The 26,848-nt window shown below is 45.6% G+C and overlaps 2 protein-coding genes across 2 annotated transcripts in view; one reads left to right on the plus strand and one right to left on the minus strand.

Annotated features, from left to right (window-relative positions):
- The first annotated feature begins 25 nt into the window (after positions 1-25).
- Positions 26-6,590, plus strand: POLR1C (RNA polymerase I and III subunit C). The gene is made up of 9 exons (XM_061146812.1): positions 26-179; positions 299-370; positions 4,549-4,656; positions 4,864-4,996; positions 5,275-5,394; positions 5,481-5,633; positions 5,773-5,922; positions 6,039-6,155; positions 6,272-6,590. The coding sequence occupies exons 1-9, from the start codon at positions 111-113 to the stop codon at positions 6,388-6,390; spliced, it is 1,041 nt and encodes a 346-aa protein (XP_061002795.1). The 5' UTR covers positions 26-110; the 3' UTR covers positions 6,391-6,590.
- Positions 6,477-26,848, minus strand: part of XPO5 (exportin 5) — a 44,081-nt gene continuing 23,709 nt past the window's right edge. Inside the window, exons 18-32 of the mRNA XM_061146803.1 lie at positions 25,357-25,556; positions 24,630-24,729; positions 23,309-23,490; positions 16,587-16,687; positions 14,754-14,850; positions 13,975-14,111; positions 13,369-13,466; positions 12,518-12,564; positions 11,667-11,764; positions 10,981-11,043; positions 10,080-10,162; positions 9,547-9,654; positions 9,276-9,413; positions 8,930-9,094; positions 6,477-8,787 (exon numbers count right to left, since the gene is read on the minus strand). Coding sequence (XP_061002786.1) covers positions 8,653-8,787; positions 8,930-9,094; positions 9,276-9,413; positions 9,547-9,654; positions 10,080-10,162; positions 10,981-11,043; positions 11,667-11,764; positions 12,518-12,564; positions 13,369-13,466; positions 13,975-14,111; positions 14,754-14,850; positions 16,587-16,687; positions 23,309-23,490; positions 24,630-24,729; positions 25,357-25,556 — 1,752 coding nt within the window. The 3' untranslated portion in view covers positions 6,477-8,652. The remainder of the gene's footprint in view (positions 8,788-8,929; positions 9,095-9,275; positions 9,414-9,546; positions 9,655-10,079; positions 10,163-10,980; positions 11,044-11,666; positions 11,765-12,517; positions 12,565-13,368; positions 13,467-13,974; positions 14,112-14,753; positions 14,851-16,586; positions 16,688-23,308; positions 23,491-24,629; positions 24,730-25,356; positions 25,557-26,848) is intronic.

Here is a 26,848-nt window from a genome sequence, read left to right on the forward strand (position 1 = left end):
GTCTCGCGATATTTAAGATTCTAGGAGGTGGGGCGTTGCTACAGAAACGGAGGCGGACGATTAGTGCGCACACATCGGTTAGGTACTCTGATTACGTGGAGGAATTGAAGATGGCGGCGGCCCATGCCGTGGAGGAAATGAGAAACCGCGTGGTTCTAGGGGAGTTCGGGGTTCGCAATGTAAGTCTTGTGGCCTTCAGCTCGGGAGCAGAGTGAATTAGAGATGAGTTGGGGTCAGAGTGGGGACGGGCTTGGCCTCGCTGCCCCTTCGCGGACATTCTCGTCTCTCTTTGCTCTAGGTTCATACCACTGACTTTCCCGGTAACTATTCCGGCTACGATGATGCCTGGGACCAGGACCGCTTTGAGAAGGTAGGTGGAGCTGGAACCGTGGAATCGGACTTTGTGATATGAGCAACCTGTACTTTAGAAGCTGTCCCTGTAATTTCTAAGGCGCAGCAGAAAAGGGCAGCTTGCAGCAAGCAGCAGAGGGCGGTAGCTGGAAAACTAAGCGGTGAGCACAGGGAAAAAAGGTCCGTTTCCCCCACCGGGAAAAAGTCAGACTTCCCCCACAGGGAGTCCTAACCACGACCACAGGAGCCAGCAGTTAGGGCTAGAGTCCCTAGTCCTTGTCTGCCTAGTCAAGACAGGCGAGGAGGCAGAAGGTAACAGCGTAAAGTACGAAGTTTATTGAAAAGAAAAGTACATGTAGAAAGGCACACGGGCAGGACCCTCCCATGGGGTGCACACTCACCCCTTAGCCGAGATGAATCTGGAAGTGAAGGCTTCTGGGAAGAGCAAGACTCAATATGGCCTGGAATTATCCTCTGACTTTTGACCCCAAGTAGCCTTTCTGCACTTGTGATGTATCTTTCTTATCCCAAAAAGGGGGAAGCGCAGGTCCCTTAATCCTTACGCAGAGTAGGGGTTTTGCCTTGTTTTGTCCTTGCTATAATTATTTCTTCAAGATGTTTACAAGAGACAAAGACTGTTTAGTCTGTTGCTGTGGTTTCTTCCGTTTTCGGAGGGCAAACAGGAGATTGATAGTAAATTCCTTAACTGGAGCCCGTCTATCTCCTACCACACTTGTGATGCGGGACAGGCTAAATTAAAGGTCCAGGTTCTTATTTTACCTGTAATTTGGACAGGGAGTGCAAAAAGTCACCACAGAAACTGAGGTGTAGAGAGAACAAAGAAGCAATTTATTAAGGAGAAGGGAAAGTAGGCACTCACAGAAGAATGCAGGTGTCCACACGAGTGAGGAGCCCACCTGAGGGTCTTTCTAGCCCCCTCCTTTATTTTAATTCCTTGAATGGGTGCAGGTTTCTTTGTTGTTGTTCAGTTGCTCAGTTGTGTCTGATTGTTTGTGACCCCAGGGACTGCAGCACGCCAAGCTTCCCTGTCCTTCAGTATCTCCCAGAGTTTGCTCAAACTCATGTCCATTGAGTCAGTGATACCATCCAACCATCTCATCCTCTGTCATCCCCTTCTCCTCTTGCCCTCAATCTTTCCCAGCATCACTTGTTTGTAGTGAGTCAGCTCTTGGCATTACGTGGCCAAAGTATTGGAGCTTCAGCTTCAGCCTCAGTCCTTCAATGAATATTCAGGGTTGATTTCTTTTAGGATTGACTGGTTTGATCGTTTGATCTCCTTGTTGTCTAAGGGACTCTCAAGAGTCTTCTCCAGCACCACAATTTGAAGGCATCAATTCTTTGGCACTCAACCTTCTCTCACATCCATGCATGACTACTGGAAAAACCAAAGCTGTGACTTTATGGACCTTTGTCAGCAAAGTGATGTCTTTGCTTTTTAATATGCTGTCTAGCTTTGTCATAGCTGTTCTTCCAAGGAACAAGTGTCTTTCAGGGTTGCAGTCAGTCACTGTCCGAAGTGACTTTGGAGCCCAAGAAAATGAAGTCTGTCATTGTTGACATTTTTTCCCCATTTGTTTGTTATGAAATGATGGGATCAGATGCCATGATCTTAGTTTTTTGATGCTGAGTTTTAAGCCAGCTTTTTCACTCTCCTCTTTTACCTTCATCAAGAAGCTCTTTAGTTCCTCTTCTGTTTCTGCCATTAGGATGGTGTCACCTACATATCTGAGGTTATTGATTTTTCTCCTGGCAGTCTTGACTGCAGCTTGTGCTTCATCCAGTACTCTGCATATAAGTTACATAAGCAGGGTGACAATACACAGCCTTGATGTACTCCTTCCCCAATTTTGAACCAGTCCGTTGTTCCATCTCCAGTTCTAACTGTTGCTTCTTGATCTGCATACAGGTTTTTTAGGAGACAGGTAATGTGGTCTGGTATTGTCATCTCTTTAATTTTCCACAGTTGTGATTCATTGAAGCAGAAGTAAATGTTTTTCTGGACTTCTCTTGCTTTTTCTATGATCCAGAGGATGTTGGCAATTTGATCTCTGGTTCCTCTGCATTTTCTAAATCCAGCTTGAACATCTGGAAGTTCTCGGTTCACATACTGTTGAAGCCTAGCTTGGGGAATTTTGAGCATAATCTTGTTAGCATGTGAAACGAGTGCATTTGTGTGGTAGTTTCAACATTCTTTGGCATTGCTCTTCTCTGGGATTGGAATGAAAACTGACCTTTTCCAGTCCTGTGGCCACTGCTGAGTTTTCCAAAGTTGCTGGCATATTGAGTGCAGCACTTTAACAGCATCATCTTTCAGAATTTTAAATAGCTCAACTGGAATTCCATCACCTCCACTAGGTTTGTTCATAGTAATGCTTCCTAAGGCCCACTTGACTTCTTTGATTAGGGATGGTCTATTTATTTTTGGGAGGATGGGTGGGATCTTGATCGCACTTGGTTATAACAGCTTCTCTTGTGCATCTTTTTCCTAAAGCCACCACACTAAGGGCCTTTTTCCTCTTAATTGTCCCTTAGAGTGGAGCACCAGGTGTGGAAGGTTGTATAGAAGCCTGTGCCTCCGTATTGCGCGTGCTCGGCCCAGCTCGGTTAGGTTTCTAGTCAGGGTTTCCTGTCCAGCTGTCACAAAGTGTAGTCAAGGTTTAATTTCTGTTCCTGCTGTCATTCCTCATGCTGCGTTATCTGATTCAGTGCAGAGCAAGGAGAGGTGGCTTTGCCTTTTGCCTGATGTCTGAGTATGATGAGGCCAGCATAAACAAGTGACTCCAGTGTAATGTGCTAAAGGCAGCTGAAAGCAGAAAAGGATGATGGGGGTGGGGTGGAGGTCGGGATTTTGGGGGCGGGGTATCCCACACAGACACTTAATCCAGAATGGGAATGGAGAGCAGAGGTATGGAAGATTTCCTGAAGGAAATGACATCTAAGTTCAGCCTTGAACAAGGAGCAGAGGCTGAGGAGTGTCCAAGCAGTTCAGTGGTAGGCAAGATTGAAGTGCATTTTAGGCACCAGAGGTGATAGGGAGCTCTGGAAGAGTCCTTAAGCAAGTATGATCATATCTGCAGGCTTAGAGGTAGAGAGAGGATTGGAGGCTTGTCCTATGGGGTGTACAGTTTGTGACAGTTGCATAGGGCAGTGAGGCTGAAGGCAGAAACGAAGATTGTGATGATGAAAATAGAGCACAGGGGAGATGAAAGGTAAATTTGGTGGTTGCTTGGATGTGGGCTGTTAGGGGGGAGTGTAAAATTACTGCTCTGATGGGTGGTGGTCATTTAGTGATGAGAAATCACACTAGGGAAGGGGAATGTTGAGGCATTCAGTTTCCTGTGAGTGAAGTCCAGCAAACTGATTGTATATATATAAATATATATATGTAAGAGTTGTTCATACAGATAATTGCTGAAACCATGAGCAGGGTTGAGGTCACCCTGGAGAGACAAAAACTTGGGAAACAGTAATATTTATATAGTAGGTAGAAGACTGTGAATTTAGAAGGATTGATCAGATGAGGAGAAGACTGGCGCTCTGAAATCAAGGCAGCTGAGTTTGGAAACAGGCTTCTCTCAACAATGCCAGGTGTAATAGAGGTGTATAGTAAGATAAAAGTTGAGTAGTGTCAACTGGGTGAGCAGTATGTGAGCCTGTTCTTAGTAACATAGCCTCTGTGAATGTGGCTGGAAGCCATATTGCAGAGGGTTTTATTTTTTTTTACTTTTTAAGGAATTTGTAAGAAAATTTTATTTCTGGTTGTGCTTGGTCTTTGATTGATGTGCTTGGGCTTTCTCTAGTTGTTGTGAGCAGGGACAGCTCTCTAGCTGCAGTGGGAGGGCTTCTTATTGCAGGGGCTTCTCTTGCTGTGGAGCATGGGCTCTAGAGTGCTGGCTCAGTACTTGTGGTTCATGGGCTTAGTTGCTCCATGGTGTGTGGGATCTTCCTGGACCAGGGATCGAACCCGTGTCCCCCCTGCATTAACCACTAGACCACCAGGGAAGTCCCTGCAGAGGGTTTTAAATGAATGGAAGATAAAAATGAAGGGTTGGGAGAGAAAGTAAGGTCTAATGAGGGACATCTGGGCAAAGGGAGGTTTTTCAGGGGAGTATCAGGTGGGGGGAGGTATTGCGTGTACAGACCAGGCTTCATTTAGTGTTTCTCCTGTCCCTTTAGAATTTCCGCGTGGATGTGGTACACATGGATGAAAACTCATTGGAGTTTGACATGGTGGGAATCGACGCAGCCATTGCCAATGCGTTTCGGCGCATTCTGTTAGCTGAGGTATTGGGCATGGTGGCAAAGGTTGGGCTGTGGGGAGGACCTCACTTGGAGAATTGTCTCAAGTCGTGTTCTTGCAGTGTTGCTGAGCATTCCTCCTGCCCATTCTTTGTAAACTTTTCATCAAGTGTTCTAGGATGAGGTCTGTCTCCCTGTCTCCAGAGACGGGGGAGTTGATGGGGGGACTGCAGGGTCTGTCTCCTTGGGCAGGTGCCGACCATGGCTGTGGAGAAGGTCCTGGTGTACAACAACACGTCCATCGTCCAGGATGAGATCCTTGCCCACCGCCTGGGTCTCATCCCCATTCATGCCGACCCCCGTCTTTTTGAATATCGGAACCAAGGTGAGGGTTTGAGAAAATGAAATTTGGGGAAAGGGGGGCCATGCTCCTCTGAAAGGGATTCTGGAATCAGACTGCCTGTGTTCGAATCCTCTATTATCTACCTTGGGACCCTGGGCCCATTACCAATCTTGGGGTGCGTCCGTGCTCTTCTCTGTGAGAACACTTGCCCTCGTCCTTCCTGTTGGCCAAGAGAATGACAGAAATGTATGTCAGGCAGTTGGCGTAGTGCCGGCTGATGCCATTAGCTCTGTGAGAGCCCCCACCTTCTCCCTCTGCAGGAGACGAAGAAGGCACAGAGATAGATACCCTGCAGTTTCGGCTGCAGGTCAGGTGCACTCGGAACCCCCACGCTGCTAAAGACTCCTCTGACCCCAATGAGCTCTATGTCAACCACAAAGGTGAGCACCGGGGGCTGCGGCGGGGAGGAAGAGGGCTGGTGGGCGCTAGTTTTAGGGACTCGGGTGTGATGTGCTTCCTCACACAGTGTACTCCAGGCACATGACTTGGGTGCCCCTGGGCAACCAGGCTGACCTCTTCCCGGAGGGCACCATCCGCCCGGTACACGACGACATCCTCATTGCTCAGCTGCGGCCTGGCCAGGAGATTGACCTGCTCATGCACTGTGTCAAGGGCATTGGTGAGACCTTTTGATTACACTGTTGGTGAGATGACTATAGAGATGTTCCCAACAGGCAGAAAGCTGATGGACCTTTACTCAGTAGCTTAGGGAATGTGAAGGGTCTCCTTCCAGGCTCTGAGTGCCCTCTTTCCTCCAGGCAAAGATCATGCCAAGTTTTCACCTGTGGCAACAGCCAGTTACAGGCTCCTGCCAGACATCACCCTGCTGGAGCCCGTGGAAGGGGAGGCAGCAGTAGAGCTGAGCCGCTGCTTCTCACCTGGTGTTATTGAGGTGCAGGAAATCCAAGGTATGGGATTTGGGATGCTGTGTAAGTCCGGCCCTAAAGTGTATTTCCTTTGAAGGTAGCAGAGAGAAATTCAAGCTGTGGGCTCATGCATTTGTAATATGGTTTGTTTTCATTAGGTAAAAAGGTGGCCAGAGTTGCCAATCCCCGGCTAGATACCTTCAGCAGGGAAGTCTTCCGGAATGAGAAGCTAAAGAAGGTTGTACGGCTCGCGCGTGTTCGAGACCATTATATCTGTGAGTTTCAAGTTGAGGGTGGGGCGGCGGTGGTTCTTTGAGGGTGCCACAGCTTTCTGGAGGTCAGATGTGGAATCTAGCAGTATGTGTGAGGCGCGTTTCTCTCCGGTCCCCAGTTTCTGTTGAGTCCACAGGGGTGTTGCCACCAGACGTGCTGGTGAGTGAAGCCATCAAGGTGCTGATGGGGAAGTGCCGGCGGTTCCTGGACGAGCTGGACGCGGTTCAGATGGACTGAGGCTGCGCTGGGGACTTCCGGTTCTGCCCTGCCCCCAACAGGACTGCTACAGAGAGCCCAGAGAGACTAGGGGGCCTGGGCTTTCTGGGGACAATTCCAGCTTTATTTTTAGTCAATACATTTTGTTAAATGTGCCACAAAATGACTTTTATGCCTTTGTAAGGCCTTGGTGTAAATAAACTCACATCCAGAGAAAAATCCTTTTCTTGGAGACCTTTTCTTCAGTTTCCATCCAGAAACATGGGGCCCCACCTCAGAAGAGATTGGCATTATTTAGCAGTTATGAATTTTGGGCTCAGACGTGACTGCAGGTCAGGGTCAAGTACCTCTGAAGCCCCACGAGAATGCCAGATGGGGGCACAACCAGACTGCAGAAAAGTACTATGTGGTGCACACCTATTTCCTGTATACGGGGACGTTCCTGAGAGAAAAGAGGGTGTTCCATGGCAGTCGTCACAGTGCTGTCAAGACAGAGGCAGGAAGAACAGCAGTTCTCTTTGGACAGCCCCTCTGGATTAGGTCCAGCGGCCACCAGTGACGACACTTGAGAGGTTGCGAGGACTACCTGGTCTACATGTCATGGAGAGAAATCCTCTGGCTGGCATGCTATTCCTAGTTCAGAGGGCCTGATGGAGCAGGTCTACTAGTCAGTTTCTCCTGTCCAGCCCCCTTGGCAAGATGCTTGTGAGTAACAGCAACCCTGGAGTGTGTCACTGGTTTGAAAAAGGCAGATAGGGCCCTTTCTGTATGAAACAGATTTTTACTGACATGCAGATGTGCTTCAGTTAAATGTTTCTACAAAAAGGTTATATAAACAATAGAAAACTTCTAGCATGAAGTCACTGGATGTTAAAAATATTACAACACAATAAATACAACTATACCCTCCACAGCCCCACCACAAAGAAGAGTAGGCAGCTGATAAATCTGGAGGGCAACATGCGGAGATGGCCTTCACAGTGGACAGGAAGCCCAAAGCACCACCCAGGAAGAGGGGACGGACCTAGCCTGTGCCACAGAGGGTGCTACACGGACTCCAAGTCTTTTCTAGCTTCACCTCTTCCTGCCCCCTGACCTGGGGCCACACCAGCTAAGAGCTGCAGCTTCAGTCCATGCTGTCTCACTTGCTCTCATTGAAAAGCCTGGTCAGTGGACTGGATTTGATGCCAGGCCTCTGTAGGGAGCATGTGAACACTGTGTAGATTAACTTGATTCCCACAGCCATGTCCCCTCTGCTTATAGGGCCATCCAGTGATGTCTAGAACAGACTGGAGACTCACAATATAGGCTCTGATGGGAAGGCATGTTTTTTTTCTTCTGGAAATGGCCCATGAGGGAAATGACCAGGACCCGAAAGACCATGAGATTTTTGAAGGCACCTGGACTCAGCTAGTCCTAGGAGAGGAGACCAGTGGCTTAGCCAGCTGTTTGTCACAGATATAGCCTGGTTGGTCTGGATTTATCCTTAAATGCCAGTGACATCAGATGACACTAGATAGGGTACTGTGGCTCTTGTGTCTGAGTGGACCCTGGGGGCTGGGGAAACAACACTGAGTTCATGGCAGGATAAAATGTGTGAGTGCTGAGGGATGTTAGAGAGCACTACAGACCCCGGCCCAGCCCTGGTCCCTGAAGGTACTGTTTGATACTGTACCCAGAGCTTAGCAGTGGCTTATACCATGGATCCCCTCAGGTGACCAGATTCTTGCTCAAAACAAAGTGGGAACTGGCCAAATTCAGTTCAGCACCTGACCCAGATATGCCCCTGGAAAATGGGGAAGGTTGTCAGCCCAGCAGCAAGGGGGCTCAGTGGAACTTGCGACGACCCAGGAGAAACTCTGGCACAAGTAGTTCAGGGCTGAGCCCTCGCCGCAAGCCTGGCTGGTCGCAGCACTGGGTGTGGCGCCCTTGGTTACCACTCTGCACGGGTGTATGGCTGCCTGGGCACAGGAGGGCTCGGGGAGAAGGGCCGCTCTGCTCTAGCTTTTCTCTCTGGGAAAAGGCAAAACTCCAAAGAGGATGGGAGATACCTGGGAAATCTAGACAGAATGGCGTAAGCCCTGACTCCCTCTCTCTTGATACTTGAGCACAATGACTTCCGGCCCTCAACAGGGCCCGCTCTCTCCAGCTCCAGCCCTGGATCTCTCTCTAGGCTGACGACGGTGGGAAGTGAGGTGGCGGTGGAGAGGGGCCTAGAGATCAGCTACACAGGGGAAGAAGAGATGACAATAAAGGTCGAGGGAGGATGCGCAACAGCTTGATTTAGGGTTCAAAGATGGTGGCCAGGCCGCCCTCCTCATCCAGCGCATCTGTCTCTGGCATTGGCTTTGGTTTTTTGAAAAGTGAGGGAAGATTCTTAATGTGAACTTCTTTCCGGAATTGCTCGCCCAGAGGTTTCTGTGAAAGACAAAAGAGAACTAATGCTGGGGCCCGAGTAGTAGGTTATTTTAAGGATTATCTCACCATAATGGGCGTGACCACAGGTTTCTGAGGAGACTGCAAAGGTGGTTAGGAGCACTAAGGAAAATGTGAGACCTACCCCAATGCACCCAGCAATGAGGCGCTTGAATTGGTCCTTCCGGCGCTTGTCAGCCACTTTCTGCAGAGAGGGGTTCAACAGCTTGCAGTCAAACTGGTCCAGACAGTCCTTCTGAATTTCTGGAATCTGCTCCATCACAGCTCTTATCTCCAGGTACCTGGGCCGCTGAGAAGTAGGGATAAACCCACTCAATGGCATGGGTCTGGGCCCTGCCAGACCCATGTTTCAGGGGTAGCACCAGCAACTTGGCAACTGCCTGTGTTGAGTTTATTAAGGCCCAAGTGACTGAAGCGGCCTGTGAGGGATCAAGCTGCAGCCATCCTGCCCACAGGCTTTCCCCACTCACCAGTGCCTCATATATCTGGAAGGCCAGGTGGACCAGGGAAGCCATGCAGCCGTCGTGCTGCCCATGTGTCTGTAAGCCCTTCAGCACGCTGGTGAACAGCCATGTAACAGCATCTGCGAGCAGTGTCCCTGACAGCACCTGGGGAGACAGCTGTGCTCAGGGCCGAAGGGGGGCTCTCTGAAGGCCCCAGCACCCCGGTTCGTCCAACTGATTCAATCCCTCTGACCCCAACGTTTCATAAGGGGTGAGAAGGAGGGATGAGGAACCATACTTGTTTGAGGAGAGGCCAGCAGAGCTGTGTGGTCGTCCTCTGGCAGGACAGAGTGTCCTTCCAGGCCAGGGAGTTGAAGGCCGTAATTAACAGCGCTGTACAAACATCCTAAGAGACAAGGATGAAGGAACACAATGAGGACTCAAGCAGTGTTCTCTATTATGCATCAGGAGCCAGCGTTTCAATAGGTAAGCAGGAAAATGATAGAAGCAGCTACTGAAGAGATGTGAGTTTATTTCTGCTGTCTATCAGGCCATCAAAAACAGGAACCAACCAGTATAGAAAAGAAAACCTGTGCAGGAAGGAGACAGAACCTAGGCTTGGGGAGGCTGAGCACCAGGGCCTGGTGGCAATGTGCCTGGGTGTTCATCTGAGCCTTGACCCATGCCAGCATGGGAATACCGGGGCCTTGTGCCTTTCCCATATGAAGAAATATTACCAAAATACCCTCCTGGTGGTATCACAAAGTGAATAAAGTGGATGCGGGCTCCCCAGCAGGGAAAGGAGAGAACCTCACCTGCCCCTTCACCCACCTCATGCTTCATCAGGCATTTCCCCAGGTCTGTAAGCTCCGCCATGGCTGAGGGGGCTACCTCCGTGGCCATCATCTCTTCATCTGTAAGCAGAGAGCAGAATGTTAAGGTTCATCCTTTCAGAACAGAGGGTGTCCTTTCTGACAGAAGCCTGGAGTAAAGCGGAGTAAGGATCCTGGGCTGACTGGTGGTTCTAGGTACTGGGACAGCCCGTTACGCTCATGAGAGGGTGTAGAAGCCCTGGCCCATGGCAAATCTAGGACACCTAACTGTACACTTGCAAAACAATTTTTTCTGGACAGTTACTTAAAAAGCCACAAAAGCGAGGCTCTTTTATCATTGAACCAATATTTGAGCACCCACTGTAGCAGACACTGATTTACTTACTGGGGATATAATAGGAATAGGACAAAATCCCTTCCTTGTTGAGAGTTAAGTTGTAGTGAGGGAGAGAAGTCACTGATAAAATAAGTAAAACATGATGTCAGGCAGTGATCTAAGACAGCAGAGGAGGAGACCAGAGGCTGGCGCTGCTGTTTGTGATAAGATAGTCATAAAAGACACCCCTCAGAGGTGACACCTGAGCAGAGACCTGAATACAAACAACAATATACTGGGCTGGTCCAGCACATAGCTGGGAGAACAATCATTCTGGATAGATTGATCCAGAATCTGGATAGAGGGATCACCAAGTGCAGAGGCTCTGTTGGGGGATGGTGCTGGGAGAACACAGCAAGGTGGCCAGTACAGGGGAAAGCTACATGTACCTGTACAAAGTCTCCTCCCCACTAGCCTGCTAGGGACATGGTTTCTATGGGAACTGACCTGGTTACAGAAATAATGATATTTAGGAGTAGGCGCTTAACGGCTGACCTCCAAGGGCTGCAACAGCCTCACTTACCATCTCCATCTGCAGGGGGAGCAGCAGTATGGTCAGCACCTTTCTTTGAAACACAGCACACGGCTAAAGCAAGAAAGCAGGGTTACTGGGCTGATTATCACGAGACAACAGCCATCTCAGGCCAGTGGATCCCAAACTGTCTCTGGGCAGGCGAGGATGGGGGAAGGTAGAGGACCGTCCAGGCAAAAAGTTGGCTTCACCAATAGAAACCGAAGCATTTGACCAGACCGTGTTCTGGTCCCTCTTCAAGTTCAATCAACTGGACGGAAATTACAGAATGACCTAAGAGTAACTGACTCGGAGTGGAGGTCTCATAGGTATAACTGGTCTACTTTGGATGTCAAACAAATGAACTAACCAAAAAATAAAACAGAAATATAACCACCTGCATGTCCAAGAATTAAAAGTTTCCCCGTTCGACAAAGCTAGGAAGTTACTCCTACCATTAATCCAAACTCCTCCTACTATGTGAACCATTTCTTCATGTACTGGCTTTAGTATGAACAACTACAATTCAGTTCACAATTCATAACGTGTCTTTAAGTTGACTCAAGGGTTACCTAGTTTCTATTTAGTTCATTATTTCTTATCAGTCTGTCAGTGTTGCTGCAAACATGTTAGGTGAGTGACCAGCTGTTTTTCCAGAAAAAGGCTTGTCTTCTACCCCTGGTTCCCATGCCACTTACTGATCAAGTCCATGACTTCTCGGGTTAACATCCTCACCAGTTGTTCCTCCAGCATCTCTTGAGACTCTGGGTTTTCATCTGTTGTCTCATCTTCTCCACTGCAGAAAACCAGGGACCAAGTCTCATGGGAATGCAAAAGAGGCAGTGACCCTAGCCAGGCCCTCTGTGCCCACTTCCTTCTCCTGACTTCCCTGGTCTACAATCCACTCGGATATTAGGAATGGGCAGCAGTGGACTCACCTGGTGGTCCAATGGTTAAGAATCCACCTGCCAACCCAGGGGACACAGGTTCGCTCCCTGGTCCGGGAAGATCCCACATGCCACAGGGCAGCTAAGCCCATGTGTCACAACTACTGAGCCTACACACCCTAGAGCCCATGCTCCACAAGAGAAGCCACAGCAATGAGAAGCCCAGGCACCGTAACAAAGGGTGACCCCTGCTCTCCACAACTGCAGAAAGCCTCTATGCAGCAGCAGTGATCACCGAGGGGCATTGTTATAATACTTGTGACTATCTAGTTGGCTCGACGGGACTAGATCAAAATCCTAAGTGGTAAGGATGTCTCAGCATTCACCTAAGGCAGCTGAAGGTACCCCCAATGAAAGCTTGAGCCGAGTTTGCCTGTCATGGAAAGGCCATCTACCATTTCGGCTGAGAATGACTAAAACCCACCACTCTTCTAGCCCTGGGATAGTAGAATCCTTTCTTCTACCATTTAGGCTGAACATGACTATAACCCACTACTCTTCTAGATCTGGGATGGTAGAATCCTTCCTATCCTATGGCTGCCTTCTCTCATCCCAAACCTGGCTGCAAGCTCATCTATTAAGGAGAAGAGACACTCCCTTACCAAAGCAGGCTCCTCTGGTTGATGACTTGCCATTTTTGGGAAAGCCTCTGGGAAAACAAAACAGAAATAAGCGCTACACTGGGGGGAAGGCTGGAAAAAATAATATCTAAGGGCCACTTTGTGGTTAGAATTAGCTGAGGATGAGTCCAGGTAACAATTGAAGAGCCTTAAGAAATCCCACAAGGTTAAAAAACCAGATATGGTTTCTGTAAACTCTCCCACGGTGGCTCAGTGGTAAATAATCCACCTGACAATGCAGGAAACATGGATTTGATCCCTGGTCTGGGAAGATCCCCTGGAGAAGGAAATGGCAGCCCACTCCAGTATTCTTGCCTGGAAAATCCCATGGACAGAGGAGCCTGGCGGGCTACAGTCCATGGGGTTGAAGAGTGTTAGACATGACTCAGCAACAGAACAACATCCTCTCCCAAACCCGAGTCAAGGGCAGCATATCAAACATTTCTTTGCTTGGCAAGGATCAAGAGCATTTTAGAATTCCTGAGTCTCTTCTGGACACACCGTATTCTCTGCCCAGCTGGTCTCCCTGCTTAATTCCAGAGCTGGGGAAACAGAACCCCGGAGGAGCACTCCGCTGACCACCTCTCCTCAGTTAACAGGACAGGAGCAGAACCTGAGACTGCATGTGTTTGGTGGGCAATGGAACCAGTTTAGTTCTTGGGTGAGCTGCTCTATCCAGGGCAGGGTCGGGGTGGGGAGTAGGGTGGGGCAGATGTGCAGCTGTCCTGGCAGGGCAAGTAGACAACACTTCTGGGAGCTCTTAGCTTGTGAGACTCACAAGAGACCACCAGCTCTAAGGTCTCTGTGCTACCCTTTCGTGACTGATCTCTTACCACGTGGAGGTAGGTGAAAAGAGGTCCAAGGATGGGAGACACCAGGGCTTCATAGTGCTCCGGGGGACAGAAGAGCACCAGAGGCTTCACAAAGACCCATGCCGCGGCAGGTTAAGGAGCCTTAGCATACGAGCGACACCCTGTTGCTCTAAGCACCTCTCCCCTGTGAGGCTGGAACTACAATAAGCTCTCCTTCACCACTCTCCTTGTATTGTAACTTCAGGGAAGAAGGACACTCCCCAAAACAGACAAATGAAAACAAAGAATCCGAGTGAGAATGCAGTATGAGTGTGTCTTCAAAGAGAGGCACCTGACTCAGTACAGAAAAGGGATAAAAGCCTCATCTCCCATCTCTCCAAGCAATGGGAGGGTAAAGATATCTATCCCTAAGGAGAAAGAGCTTTCAGGACCCCCTGAACTGCTTTCAGGTTCTCCCTGCTATTTACTTCAATCTTCTTGTCTTTTTAATGTGGTTACTGTATACTGAATAGAAATGACTCCATCTGTTTCATGCAGCTCAGCTCTGCCTCCTCTAATGCCTGTGAACTGTTCCTGTCTTAACCTTCTGGCCCTTTGGGGGTTTTCCAGGGAGTTTCGAAAGGATATGAAGCATGGGTCTGAGTCGGTAGTCAGGAATATTGTTCAAGTTGACGAAGGCAGAGCTGAGGAGCTGGGTGGCCAGGTGCTCCACAGTGTAGAAGTCCTGCTGCATGGAAGGGCCTGCCTTCCCGAGGATATGGAAACTGCAAGCGAAAATCATGGACAACGTCAAATCCATGATCTGTCACCACTATCCCTGACTCCCCTGGGAATCTCTTGTCTACGAGAAGACTTCTCAGCTAGAAAAGCAATTCACTGTATTTCCTTAGGAGAACTTCAGTTTAATCAGCATCCTTTGAAGATGTGGACTTAAATCTTCTATCAGAAGTGAAAATACTAGCCCCCACCACTTTTAAGGAAACTTGTTGACAGCAGAGTCAGTTACCCCTGCCCTTGATGCCACAACCAGGACCCCAGGCCACCAAACATGGCCGCCACCTTCTAGTGTCGCACGCAAAGTGGGCTATGAGTAGTGAGGGGTCTGAGAACATGCATCCCCATCACTGTATCTTCTACTCTGATCTCATCATTATAGGCACTGGAAATAGACAAGGTGGGCATTAAAATATCAAGTCATGGCTAGGATTAAAGGCACATGTGACAATTAAAAAAAAAAGAAAAAGGAGAAAATCAGCCTTTTCATTTTGATTTGACACTAGAATCATCAAATTCTGTCCTCATATTACCTGTACACTAGAATGCTGGATCAGATGTAAACCCCAAGGCCATTCCTATACAGTGCATGTCTAGGAGAAGAACATGCAAAGGCAGCACTGGCTCCTTACCAGTTTTCATAGAGGGTGCAGAAGAAACGCTGCATTCTTTCCAAGACCGTTTTGTAGACAGGAGAGTCATTCAGTTCCAGGAGAGGCTGAGGTAATCCTACAGACAAAGATGGGTCAGGAACCTGCTGTTCCACTGCTGAGGGCTCTCAACCTACCAGCACCCTCCCGCAGGCAGAGGTGGTTTGGGGAGTAGGGGGTGGGGTGGGGTGCGATAAATGCAAGCAGCTAACCAAGTCTTCTACCAGCGGGAGACGCTAATAGCTTCCCTGAAGGGACTGCTACACTGCCTGTGCAGGAAAAGGTGAAAGCCATTTAAGTGTCCAGGTCTGAGGACTCCAACTTTCGCCTGGGTTTCTCCAGATGGAACTTGTACCGAAGCACACAATGACAGCCCCAAATGCTCTCTCCATAAAGCACTGGGAATGTACCCCTTCCCTTTTAAGTCATAGAATCTCTTCTTCAAGCAAAATTTTATGCAAATGGCCGAGATGTATAGCAGTTCAAAATGAAGCCCCTTTATTTCAGTATAACAGCTGCCATTGAAGATCTGTACTTCTAATCAAAGGCAATTTTGTTTCCGGCCTTGCTTCTGGTTGGCAGCTGCCAGAGGAACTGCTTACCCATTCTACTATATTTTGGTTGGTCATACATAAGTTCCTGGCTTAATTTGCATAACTGAAGGGGGATGGAAGAGGAATAGGTGGTGAAGAAAAACCTACTTTTTATACTAATAGTAAGACATTTCTTGGATGTTCTATCTTTACTGGTGTCTGAAACAGGGAGCTTAAGTAGTGGTGCCAAAGGAAATGGCCCAGGATCATTTAGGTCAAGACAGATGGGCCCTGGAAAGGGACATCGACAGTCTTCTTGTCATTAAGTCATAGCTGAGGCATGCTCATTGGACTGCTTAATCATGGCCAGGCCCAGGCAGGGGTGATAGCCAGGGCAAGAAACACTGTGGGGGCTGTGATGGAGTGCCAGCCTGAACTTTCAGAGATCAGCACACAGTTTAGACAACTCTGTTGTCTCCAGTTCCAACTTCTAACCGACCATCCCGCTCTCCGTGCTCCAGCCACACTGAGTCGCCTCCTCTTCCCTGGATATATTGAGCTCTCTGCCTCATGCCTGGGGACCTGGCATCTGCCACACTTGTCTGCTTAGAATGCTCAGCATCTCCTTTTGCCCCCTAGTCTGTTTGGTTCCTGTGCATCCTAAGTCTCCACTCAGAGGCAATCTTGTGACTCCTCTCCACGACTGGGTTGGGTCTTCCAATAAACCCTTTCTCCCAGTCACTTTCCTACACAGCACGTATCACGATTATGATTGTAAAGTTATTTGCTAATGGGAAATACGAGTTAAAGCAATGTTTTGGTAAAGGCAAAACTTGAGAAAATTGACTTAGAAAGTATTCCTTTAAAAATTTAATAATAAATATAATATTTTACTGATTAAAGCTAAGCTTAATTGTTTGATTACTTTCCCCCTTCCCCCTGCCACTCATACAAAAGACAGGTAAGTAGGCTAATATCCTTCAAGTCAAAAAACCATGGTTTATTTACAATCTAAACGCTCTAACATGTACCACCAGCTGGTAGGTAAAGCGGAGGAGGGATTAATGTGGGGTGTGTATGCTTCTGGAGACCTTCTCTGCATGTTAAGATAATGAAGTGAATGTATTTGTTTCCAGAAAGCCTGCAGGAATTCCATATGTGCATTTCTGAACAAACTAGTGGTCAAGGTACTGCCAGGTGAGGAGAAAGGGATACAAGGCACAATGAAGCTGCATTAGGGATAAGGTGAACCTCAAGAAAAAAAAAAGGTTAGATTCCTTACCTAAAATAGCAGATTTTTCCACTTCAAGCATATCCAGAGCCCTTGTGAAAGGTTCTGCCATTTTGGCTAGCATTTCTGGTGCATATAATGTATTGTGAGTTCTGAAAAAAAATAAGAATGCTGTGTGAACTTTCTTAGCCTGCTGCAGAAGGAAAGAGTGGATTTCACCTTGTAATTCAATGATATTGCATTTCCACACAGACATCTTCCTGTCAGCACTATTCTTGGCAGGAGAATTTAAATGTTTCCCTGGAGAAGGGGTTAGACTTGAAGCTATTAAGTTTATTTGTATGGTATACAACACCTAACAGCAATCAACAACAAGAACCGAATTCTGAGAGAGCTGGACAACATCTCAGTCTAAAGCTGGAAAGCAAAATTCTTTCAAATATGAGACAGTGCCTGGGCACTCTGTTTTCTGACTGCCAGTGACTAAGGATGAAATGTCAGAGGCACTATGATGCAGGAAGACATGCAGGAACACAGGCAGGGACAGACAGCAGGTGGTGATATACCCCCCTTTTCAGGATATTTTGTCTCTGATCCAGCAGGGTGGACCCAACAATGTCTGACAGCTGTTTAGCCTCCTAGGGGCACATCTACAATTCCTAACGTGAGCATTTCTTCCTCACCAAAAATGACTCACCTGAATACTTATCAGCTTTGTTAAGAGTATGGACCTGATCTGTCTGTCTTCCACAGCAATGGCACCTCTGACACGACAGCCAGAGAGCATAGCTACCTATTTTTCTTTTAAAGGTTAATTATAAAAAATCAAATGTACAGAAAATTCTAGAATATAAAATGGACCAGGCAGATTAAATATTTAAGATGAACACTGAAGGACTTCCCTGGTGGTCCAGTGATTAGGAATCTGTTGTGCATTGCAGGGGACTCGGGTTTGATCCCTGGTTGGGGAACTAATCCTGTATGTGATGGAGCAACTAAGTCTGAGCATAACTAGAGTCTGTGCACCGCAACCGAGATTCTACATGCTGCGACTAGGACCTGACACAGCCAAATAGATAAATAAATAGATAACTTTCAAAAAGATGGATACGATTATTTTAGACCACGCTTATTTTTTGAAAACCTGCAATAATTTTTAAAACAACCTAACCATGTGCATTCATCACTACACTCCTTTAAACTGTGTTTTTGTGACTGGCTTATTCCACTTAGCATAAAGTCAAGGTTTACCCATATTGTAGCATGTTGCAAAAACTCCCTCCTTCTTAAGGCTGAATGATATTCTGTTGTATAGATCACATTTTGCTTATCTACTCACCCAATGATGAACACTCTGGTTGCTTTCACGTTTTACATAGCTATTGCGAGTGATGCTGCTATGAACATGGTTGTATAAATAGTTCTTTAAGACCCAATTTTAATTCTTTTGAGTATATACCTTGAGCTGGAATTGCTGCTTAATATGGTAATTCTGTTTTCAATTTTTAATTGTTGAATTAAATTTTTTTTTTTTCAGGGGGGGTGCTGCACTGCAGGGTCTTAGTTCTCTGATCAGGGATTGAAACTGGGCCCCCTGCAGTGGAAGCAGAGAGTCCTAACCAGCAGACCACCAGGGATTCCCACTATTTTTAATTTCTGAGGAACTGCCAAGCTGTTTTCCACAGCAGCTGTACTATTTTACATTCCTACCAACAGTGTATAAGGGTCCCAATTTCTCCACATCCTTCCTAACACTTATTTTCTGATTTTTGGATAGCTGCCATCCTAATGGGTGTAAGGTTTCTCTATTTTAGTTTTGATTTACATTTCCTTAATGACTAAAGACGTTCAGCATTTTTTCATGGCTATATTGGCCATTTGTATATTTTCTTTAGAGACATGTCTATTCAAGCCTTTTGTGCATTTTGATGAGATTATCTGTTTCTATATGTCTACCCTTCTCAGTGGGCTTCTTAGGTGGCTCAATGGTAAAGAACAGGCCTGCCAAGCAGGAGATACGGGTTAAAGCTCTGTGTTGGGAAGATCCCCTGGAGGAGGAAATGGCAACCCACTCCAGTATTCTTGCCCGGAAAATCCCATGGACAGGGGAGCCTGACGGGCTACAGTCCATAGCACTGCAAAGAGTCAGTTGGACACAACTCAGTGACTAAAGCACCATCACTATCCTTCTCAGTTACAAACTATCTTGACTTCTCTAGCTCTGCAATAAGTTTTGAAATTAAGACGTCTGAGTCTCCCAATTTGGTGCTGCTTTTTCAAAACTGTTTTGGCTTTTGGGGGCTCCTTGCAATTCCATATGAATCTGAGGATCAGCTTCTGTAAAACAAAACAAAGTGTTGGAAATTTGTTTGCCACTCAGCCTGGGGGACCTTATTTCCCTGACCAGAGATCAAACCTGTGCCCCCTGCAGTAGAAGGGGTGTACTCCTGACCACTGGATTGCCAGGGAATTCCCACTGTTGGAATTTCAATAGGGATTGCATTCAACATTCAGATTGCTTTGGGTAATATTCCATCTTAATGAACTTGAGTCTTTCAATTCATGAATACAGGATGCCTTTCCCTTTAGGTCATCTTTAATTCCAGGAATGGCTTTTAGTTTTCAGAATACGTCTTTCATATCCCTTGGTTAAATTGATTCCTAGATACTTTATTCTTCTGAATGCTATTAACAAATGTAATTACGTTCTCAATTTCCTCTGGGGATCATTCATTGCTGGTGTATAAAAACACAACTGATTTTTGTATGTTGATCTTGTATTCTATAATTTTGCTGAATTTATTTATTAGCAGTAGTAGTTTTTGTTTTGTTTTTTTTTTTTTTGGTGTTTTTTTGGGGGGATCTTCCATGAAATGGGAGGATCATCATTTGTGCAGATAGTTTTGCTTCTTTTCTAATTTGGACACCTTTATTTCTATTTCTTATCTAATTGCTGTGTATGGGACTTCTAGTACACAATGTTGAACAACAGTGGTGAAAGTGGACATCTTTCTCATGTTCCTGATGACAGAGGAAAAGCTTTATATCTTTTACCAGAGTATTAATGTAAGCTATGGATTTTCGTAAAAATCATTTTCGTGAAACAGATCACCAGTCCAGGTTGGATGCGTGAGACAAGTGCTCGGGGCTGGTGCACTGGGATGACCCAGAGGGATGGGGAGGGAGGTGGGAGGGGGGTTCAGGATGGGGAACACATGTAAATCCATGGCTGATTCATGTCAATGTATGGCAAAAACCACTACAATACTGTAAAGTAAACAGCCTCCAACTAATAAAAATAATTGGGGAAAAAAAAATCATTTTCATGTTGAAAAAGTTTCCTTCTAGTCCTAGTTTGCTGTTGCAAAACAACACTGTTGAGAGGGTGTTGGATTTATCATGAGAGGGTGTGGATTTTGTCAAATGCCTTTTCTGTGTCAATTAAGATGATCAACTGGGTCGCCCCCTTTTTCTATTAATATGGTATTCTATTAATATGGTATTTTTTTAAGTTGAACGACTTCTCACTAAGGAGGTGGCAACATGGTGACTGCACTTCTAACTCAAATGCAGTGGAAGAAGGACTCAGTACATATTGCTCTGGTATCTCTGACTCCAGATCAAGGAGTCATAAGCAGGGCATCCGACAAGCCCTAGTAATATTCAGATTTCTAAAATATCGCCTTTCCTGATACATCTGGCAAGTTAGAGCACTATGCTTTCACTATTAAGAGGAACTAGTTATTGCTTGGCAAACAAAAAGACAAGCAAGTGATAAAAGTTCTAAGTTGTGCATGATCTGTACTTATTGAAATATTCTTATTATCATCAGCTAAGAAATGTAACCATCATACACAGAGGTATATATTATTCAGCCACAATAGAGGAGAAAATCATGCTCTCTGTAACATGATGGACCTTGAAGGCATTATGTACATGAAATACATCAGACACTGAAAGACAAATACAGTATGATCTTACATATGGAATAAAAAAAATCCAAACTCATAGAAACAGAACCAGTTTGATGGCTGCCAGATGAAGGAGATGGGGGTGGGGAAAATGGGTGAAGGTGGTCAGAGGTACAAACTTCCATTAAAAAGATATGTTCTGGAGAGGTAATATATACAACAAAGTGACTACAGTTAACAATCCTGTATTATGTGTTTGAAAGAGAGATCTTAAAAAAAGAGATCATAGAGGGAAAAAAAATGTGTAACAACGAGAGGTGATGATGGTAACTAAATCTACTGTGGTAACATTTCAAAATATATACATATATCAAACAAACAAAAAAGTATAATTACTAGGCTAACCAAGGTTTCCCACATACAAAGATTACAATAAAACATCACAGATATATGGAAACAACGTAAAAAACTTCAAGTTTATCAGAAAAGTTGTTATTCTAATAGATAGCGAATGATAATGAACCTTTTGAGAACCAGAGAATTCTATCCCCTACATCTATCTTCCATCCAACCCACTAAGAACACCGTCTGGTGGAAATAAAATGTAAGCCACGTAAGCCATTTAAAATTTTCTAGCCAGTCAAACTTGAAAAGTGAAAATAGGTTAAATTAATTAAATTGTTATCTAACCTGAGACATAAAAAGATCAATATTTCAGTGTTAGCAATATAAAAATTAATGAGGTATTTTAAATTCTTTTTGTACTAAACTTTTGAAATGTGGTGTGTATTTCACACCTACAGTTTATCTCAATTCAGACAGGCCATATTTTAAGTGCTCAGTTGCCAGCTATGTGGCTAATGGCTACCACACTAGACAGTGCAGCTCTACTCTGCACAATCAACCTTTGATTATCAGTTGATGAGGAATTAAAGCAGGAATTTTATAACAAGGAGTTAACACATAAACTGGCAGAAATATAAATTAGTACAACTTTTGAAAACTATTTTATTCACTCTATGAAAGCTAAAAATACACACACCTTATAAACCAGGAACTCCATTCCTATATGTAGGATTCTATTCCTACCCAAAACAAAAAGACATTTTTAAGAAGAACATTAATAGTAGCACTCTTTGTAATATAACAAAAAATGCTGGAAACTGCCAAAAAGTCCATCAACACTAAGTGGATAAATGAGTTAGAGCATACTCACACAATGGAATACCATACCAGCCACGAAATCGAACAAGCCACAACTACATGCAGTGACACAGATGCCCCCACAAACATTAATACTGAGCAAGAGAAGCCAAGACACAGAAGACTGCATGCTTCCGACTCCATTTATTAAAGCTCCCAAAACCAGATAAAGTGTTAGAAGTCGGATCAGTGGTCACCCTTGAGGGGCAGCTAAGGGCGGAGAGGCATTGGGGAAGGTTGTTCAGTGATGCAGGTGCCGACTACACAGAGGTGTCCACTTTGTCAAAATCCATCTGCCTGCACTCACAAGTCGTGTCCTTTTCTTATGTGTATCTGTACCCTTAACATTATACTTCAAGGTAAAATTTATCACAAAAGTAAGGCAAAACTTTTAACAGCTCCAGCTGCACACTTCTCAAGGAATCTAACTACTTCGTAACTACACTCAACATTTTTCAAAATACCTTTTGACTGACTTCGGGATTTTCCAAAAGCACTGAACTCTCTGACAACTGTCTTGTCTCCCTGCCTGACCAGTGGTGCACCCTGTTTTCAGGTCTAGGTTCCTACCACAGGGACTCTGGCCACAGGCCTAAAAAGTCAGTGAGTCTCTTGCCGCCTGACTTCATCACTTTCCTATTTCTCTAAGCTACAGAAGATCCTTCTGGTCTTAGAAACATACACATGCTAACAAACCTTTCCTTGACTAAATATTCTACTACCCTCTCAACATGCAAGCCATACTTCAAAATATCATCTATTTCCATAGACATGTCCACAATGACAACTTGTTCAGACACTCCAGCCCTCCAATGTGGTCAACATTAACTTAAAACCTTGGATTCTGTTGCCAGCAGAGCATCCCTGAGACATGAATAATTTGTCTGCCCAGCTGCGACTGTGGTCTTACACCACAGGGTAAGAGGCCAAAATGCAGTGGAATAGAGCTCTCACCTGAACTCAGAAACACTGTAAGATGTAAAAAAGCAATCAAATTTTGCTTTGGTCAGTAAGAAGTGCTGCTCTCCAGAAGCTCTCTTGCACTGCAGAGATTATCTATTCCTGGATCATCAAACATATATTGAGTAATCAATAAGTCTAGATTTAGTGTGTCTGGAGTGAAGCCTTAATTCTACATTTTAACCAAGCTCTCAGGTGACTGCTGATGCTGCTGGTCTGAGGACTCAGCTTTGAGAAATAGAAACCTAGGACCCTGCCGTGGAAGAGGTGCCATGGCTTCCTTTGCTGTGTTTGATCCATTTGAGAGCACAGTCACTACTAGTAAATCCAGATGAGCTCATTTGAACATCTAACCCAGAAAAGCACCACCACAGAAAGAAACTGCCCTGCTCCCAATGAACAATTCCCTTAATGGCAACATTTTAGACTAAAGAAAACTTAGTAGGGAATGAAGTTTTAAGAAGTAAAAGAACTCAGGGGGTGCTCAAAATGAGAAAAGCCATTTTGAGATTAGCACCCACGGATGTGTTCACTTGGAATGCAGGATTTAGACAAGGGAGAGCCCTTCTAGAATGAATCAAGACCTAATCTCTCATTTACCACCAAATGGTCTGAAGAAATATAAACAAATTAAGCTTTGGAGATTTGTCAGGTAAAAAGTCTTAAATACAACAGAGAAAAACCCTCAGTCTGACTCACCTTATAAGGGCAAGCAAATTGTCAAGAAGTTTCAGGATCTGCTCTGTGCAGGGGTTACGGAATACTGGGTTCCCAGTGGGCGTATAAGCCACCACAAATCCCCCAGCTTTGGCCTCTTCTAGGTCAGTGGGCCAGCAAGTTCGTTTCATAACACCCAGGATGCTATAAACACAAAAGCTCATCTATAGAAAAACAGAACACGAGAAGTAAACATAAAACGGGAAGAAAAGACCACAGTGCTGTTAGATCTTTGCAAGATTATGGTGAAAGTGATACAAAAGTTGGAGAGAAGGAAAAGACGCTCCCCACCCCCCAACCCCCTGGCATTCTTGTTTCTTTCTTTAAGGTCAAGTACAAATGGGACCTATTCAATGCCATCTTCAAGACCAGTGGTAGGTTCCAGAAGCGTCCCTTTCATGAGGACGTCCTAGAGGCTGTGGTGACCCTCCTGCAGGACCTAATCAAAGGTGGCTTGGACATGCTTCAGATGAGACTGGGCACATTCAGGGTGGAATGGTAGTAGACTGTGGACATGCTTCAAAACTGTGTTTACCCTAACAACATTTCATATTGGTTTTGAGTTGGTCTTGCATCCTCCAGATTAGGCCTTCATAGGTTTGCCTTAATCCTCACTCAGTACTTTCTACCAACTGACAACTTGCCAGGTTAACTAATAAGACTTTTTGCCATAATGGAGCCAGGAACAATGCTCATTTGAATAGCAAAGAACTGGAAAATCTCACATTTGCCAAGTCAGGCCACCATTTAGGACTTTAGGCTGTGTTGTGCTTTTGTGCTCAGTCATGTCCAATTCTTTGCAGCCCCATGGACTACAGCCTGCGAGGCTTCTCTGTCCACAAAACTTTTCAGGAAACAATACTGGAATGGGTTTCCATTTCCTTCTCCAAGAGATCTTCCCGACCCAAGGACCGAACTTGTGTCTCCTGCATTGGCAGGTGGATTCTGTACCACTGTACCACCTGGGAAACCCAGGACTTCACATGCCAGAGAGCAAAGGCAGGGAGAACCCACCCTCTGACCCAGTTCTGACCTGCTTCCTCATTACACCTTTAGTCCTCTGAGCTACTTAAGATATCCTTAAAATCAAAATAACAGCTTCATAAAAAGACTGCCAGCTCTGCTGTGAGAACTAACTCAAGAATTCAAGACCAAAGAAAAGAAAGGAGACGCTCAGGGAAGTGGAGGCTCCCAGATTTTTCATTCGTATACAAAAAAACCTCCACAAACCTGGATGAGAGACAATACCCTACTTCTATCCAAGGCCAACACACCTTCCCATTCCCAGGAGAGGCTTACTTACTCGTGCTCGGTTTAAGCCACAGGGATCCTCCAGGCCCGGGTCACAGTTTTTCCGATCAGCACCCACATAGGCAATAAAAGCATCAACATCTGAGAGCACTCTGCGGTTGGCAGGGGAAAGACAAGTTACACCACGATTTTAACCAAGGACAGTTACTTCCTCAAGAGATAATAAGCTGTATTACTTGAACCCCAAAGAGCAGTTGTTACAGTGAGAGGAGTCTAATCATATTCATTGTCAGCTGTCATACGAGGATTTATTAAACTTCTCTTCCCCCTTCTAAATGTTACTGGTGACACTTTAAGAAGCAAAGAGGACGCAAACTTGAAAATGCCATGTGGACGCAGAGGCGTATCTGTGCAGCTCCTACTTGCATGGCCCCCACCAGCTGTTCCCACTTCTTTACAGGTGCTGGGGCTGAAGCCTGACGCCACAGCAGACCTCACTCTGTGGCCTCCTGCCCTACCCTATCCATCTTTATTCATTTCTTCTCTGTTCCTCTGCCTCTGCAGAGCAAGGTGGTATTTTCAGCACTTCACTCCAAGAATGCCTTTAGACACCTTCAGGCATCACTGAGAGCAATGAGAATAAACAAACCACTGACACACTGAAGCGTACTGCTGCCATGACACCTCCATAGCCTTATGCCCCAACCCCAGGCACAGCTCTTGGAAGAGCTTGGGTGCTCAAAATGCAGTGAAGGTCAAGAGCAAAGGCTCTCCTCTACCTGTGCATGTTTTCAGAAAGCCAGATGCTGGCTACGGGGGCCATCAGCTCCTCAAGGAACACCTTCTGACGCTCGTAGTTCTTGAACTGGTTGCTGATGAGAACCAGGGCTTCCATGAGGGCACACTTCTCCATCTGCGTCAGGAGTAGCTCGTTGGAGAGCAGCTGCTTCACGTGGTTGTATAGCATGTCAAAGCTGGGCTGTATATCAGAGAGAAAAACCCAGAGGTGGTGAAGGTCTGGTTTTCAGGGAGCGTGGGTCACTCAAAGAAGGTAAAATGAGGACGAAGACATTCCCAGCATAGTCAGGCCAATAAGACTGTCACTTGATAACTTAATTACAACACTCTTTTGCCTGAACAGGCAAGGCAATTTAGGCTTGAGTATTTGGGAAACTGTGCTGTCCTCGTCTGTAACTATGAAAACCATCTGTTTTTTAATTTTTTCCATATTAACTTTTAAAGTATCTTTATGGACAAAGAAAAGGAAAAATATACCCATTTGAACGCAGAGTTCCAAAGAATAGCAAGGAGAGATAAGAAAGCCTTCCTCAGTGATCAATGCAAAGAAATAGAGTAAAACAATAGAATGGGAAAGACTAGAGATCTCAAGAAAATTACAGATACCAAGGGAACATTCCACGCAAAAATGGGCTCAATAAAGGACAGAATGGTATGGACCTAACAGAAGCAGAAGATATTAAGAAGAGGTGGAAAGAATACACAGAAGAACTATACAAAAAAGATCTTCACGACCCAGATAATCAAGATGGTGTGATCACTCACCTATAGCCAGACATCCTGGAATGTGAAGGCAAGTGGGCCTTAGAAAGCATCACTATGAACAAAGCTAGTAGATGTGATGGAATTCCAGTTAAGCTATTTCAAATCCTAAAAGATGATGCTGTGCAAGTGCTACACTCAATATGTCAGCAAATTTGGAAAACTCAGCAGTGGCCACAGGACTGGAAAAGGTCAGTGTTCATTCCAATCCCAAAGAAAGGCAATGCCAAAGAATGTTCAAACTACCGCACAACTGCACTCATCTCACACGCTAGTAAAAGTAATGCTCAAAATTCTCCAAGCCAGGCTTCAGCAATACGTGAACTGTGAACTTTCAGATGTTCAAGCTGGTTTTAGAAAAGGCAGAGGAAACAGAGATCAAATTGCCAACATCCGCTGGATCATCGAAAAAGCAAGAGAGTTCCAGAAAAACATCTATTTCTGCTTTATTGACTATGTCAAAGCCTTTAACTGTGTGGATCACAATAAACTGTGGAAAGTTCTGAAAAAGATGGGAATACCAAACCACCTGACCTGCCTCTTGAGAAACCTGTATATAGGTCAGAAAGCAAGTTAGAACTGGACATGGAACAACAGACTGGTTCCAAATAGGAAAAGGAGTACGTCAAGGCTGTATATTGTCACCCTGCTTATTTAACTTATATGCAGAGTACATCATGAGAAATGCTGGGCTGGATGAAGCACAAGCTG

This window comes from Dama dama, chromosome 7 (genome assembly GCF_033118175.1).
Source record: "Dama dama isolate Ldn47 chromosome 7, ASM3311817v1, whole genome shotgun sequence".
NCBI lineage: Eukaryota > Metazoa > Chordata > Mammalia > Artiodactyla > Cervidae > Dama > Dama dama.

Excerpts from the sequence above, each read along its gene's own strand:
- POLR1C (XM_061146812.1), top strand. The coding sequence starts at position 111 with ATGGCGGCGGCCCATGCCGTGGAGGAAATGAGAAACCGCGTGGTTCTA. Across the intron at positions 4,657-4,863 it reads GGCGCATTCTGTTAGCTGAG|GTGCCGACCATGGCTGTGGA; the intron begins GTATTGGGCATG and ends CTCCTTGGGCAG. Across the intron at positions 6,156-6,271 it reads TGTTCGAGACCATTATATCT|TTTCTGTTGAGTCCACAGGG; the intron begins GTGAGTTTCAAG and ends TCCGGTCCCCAG.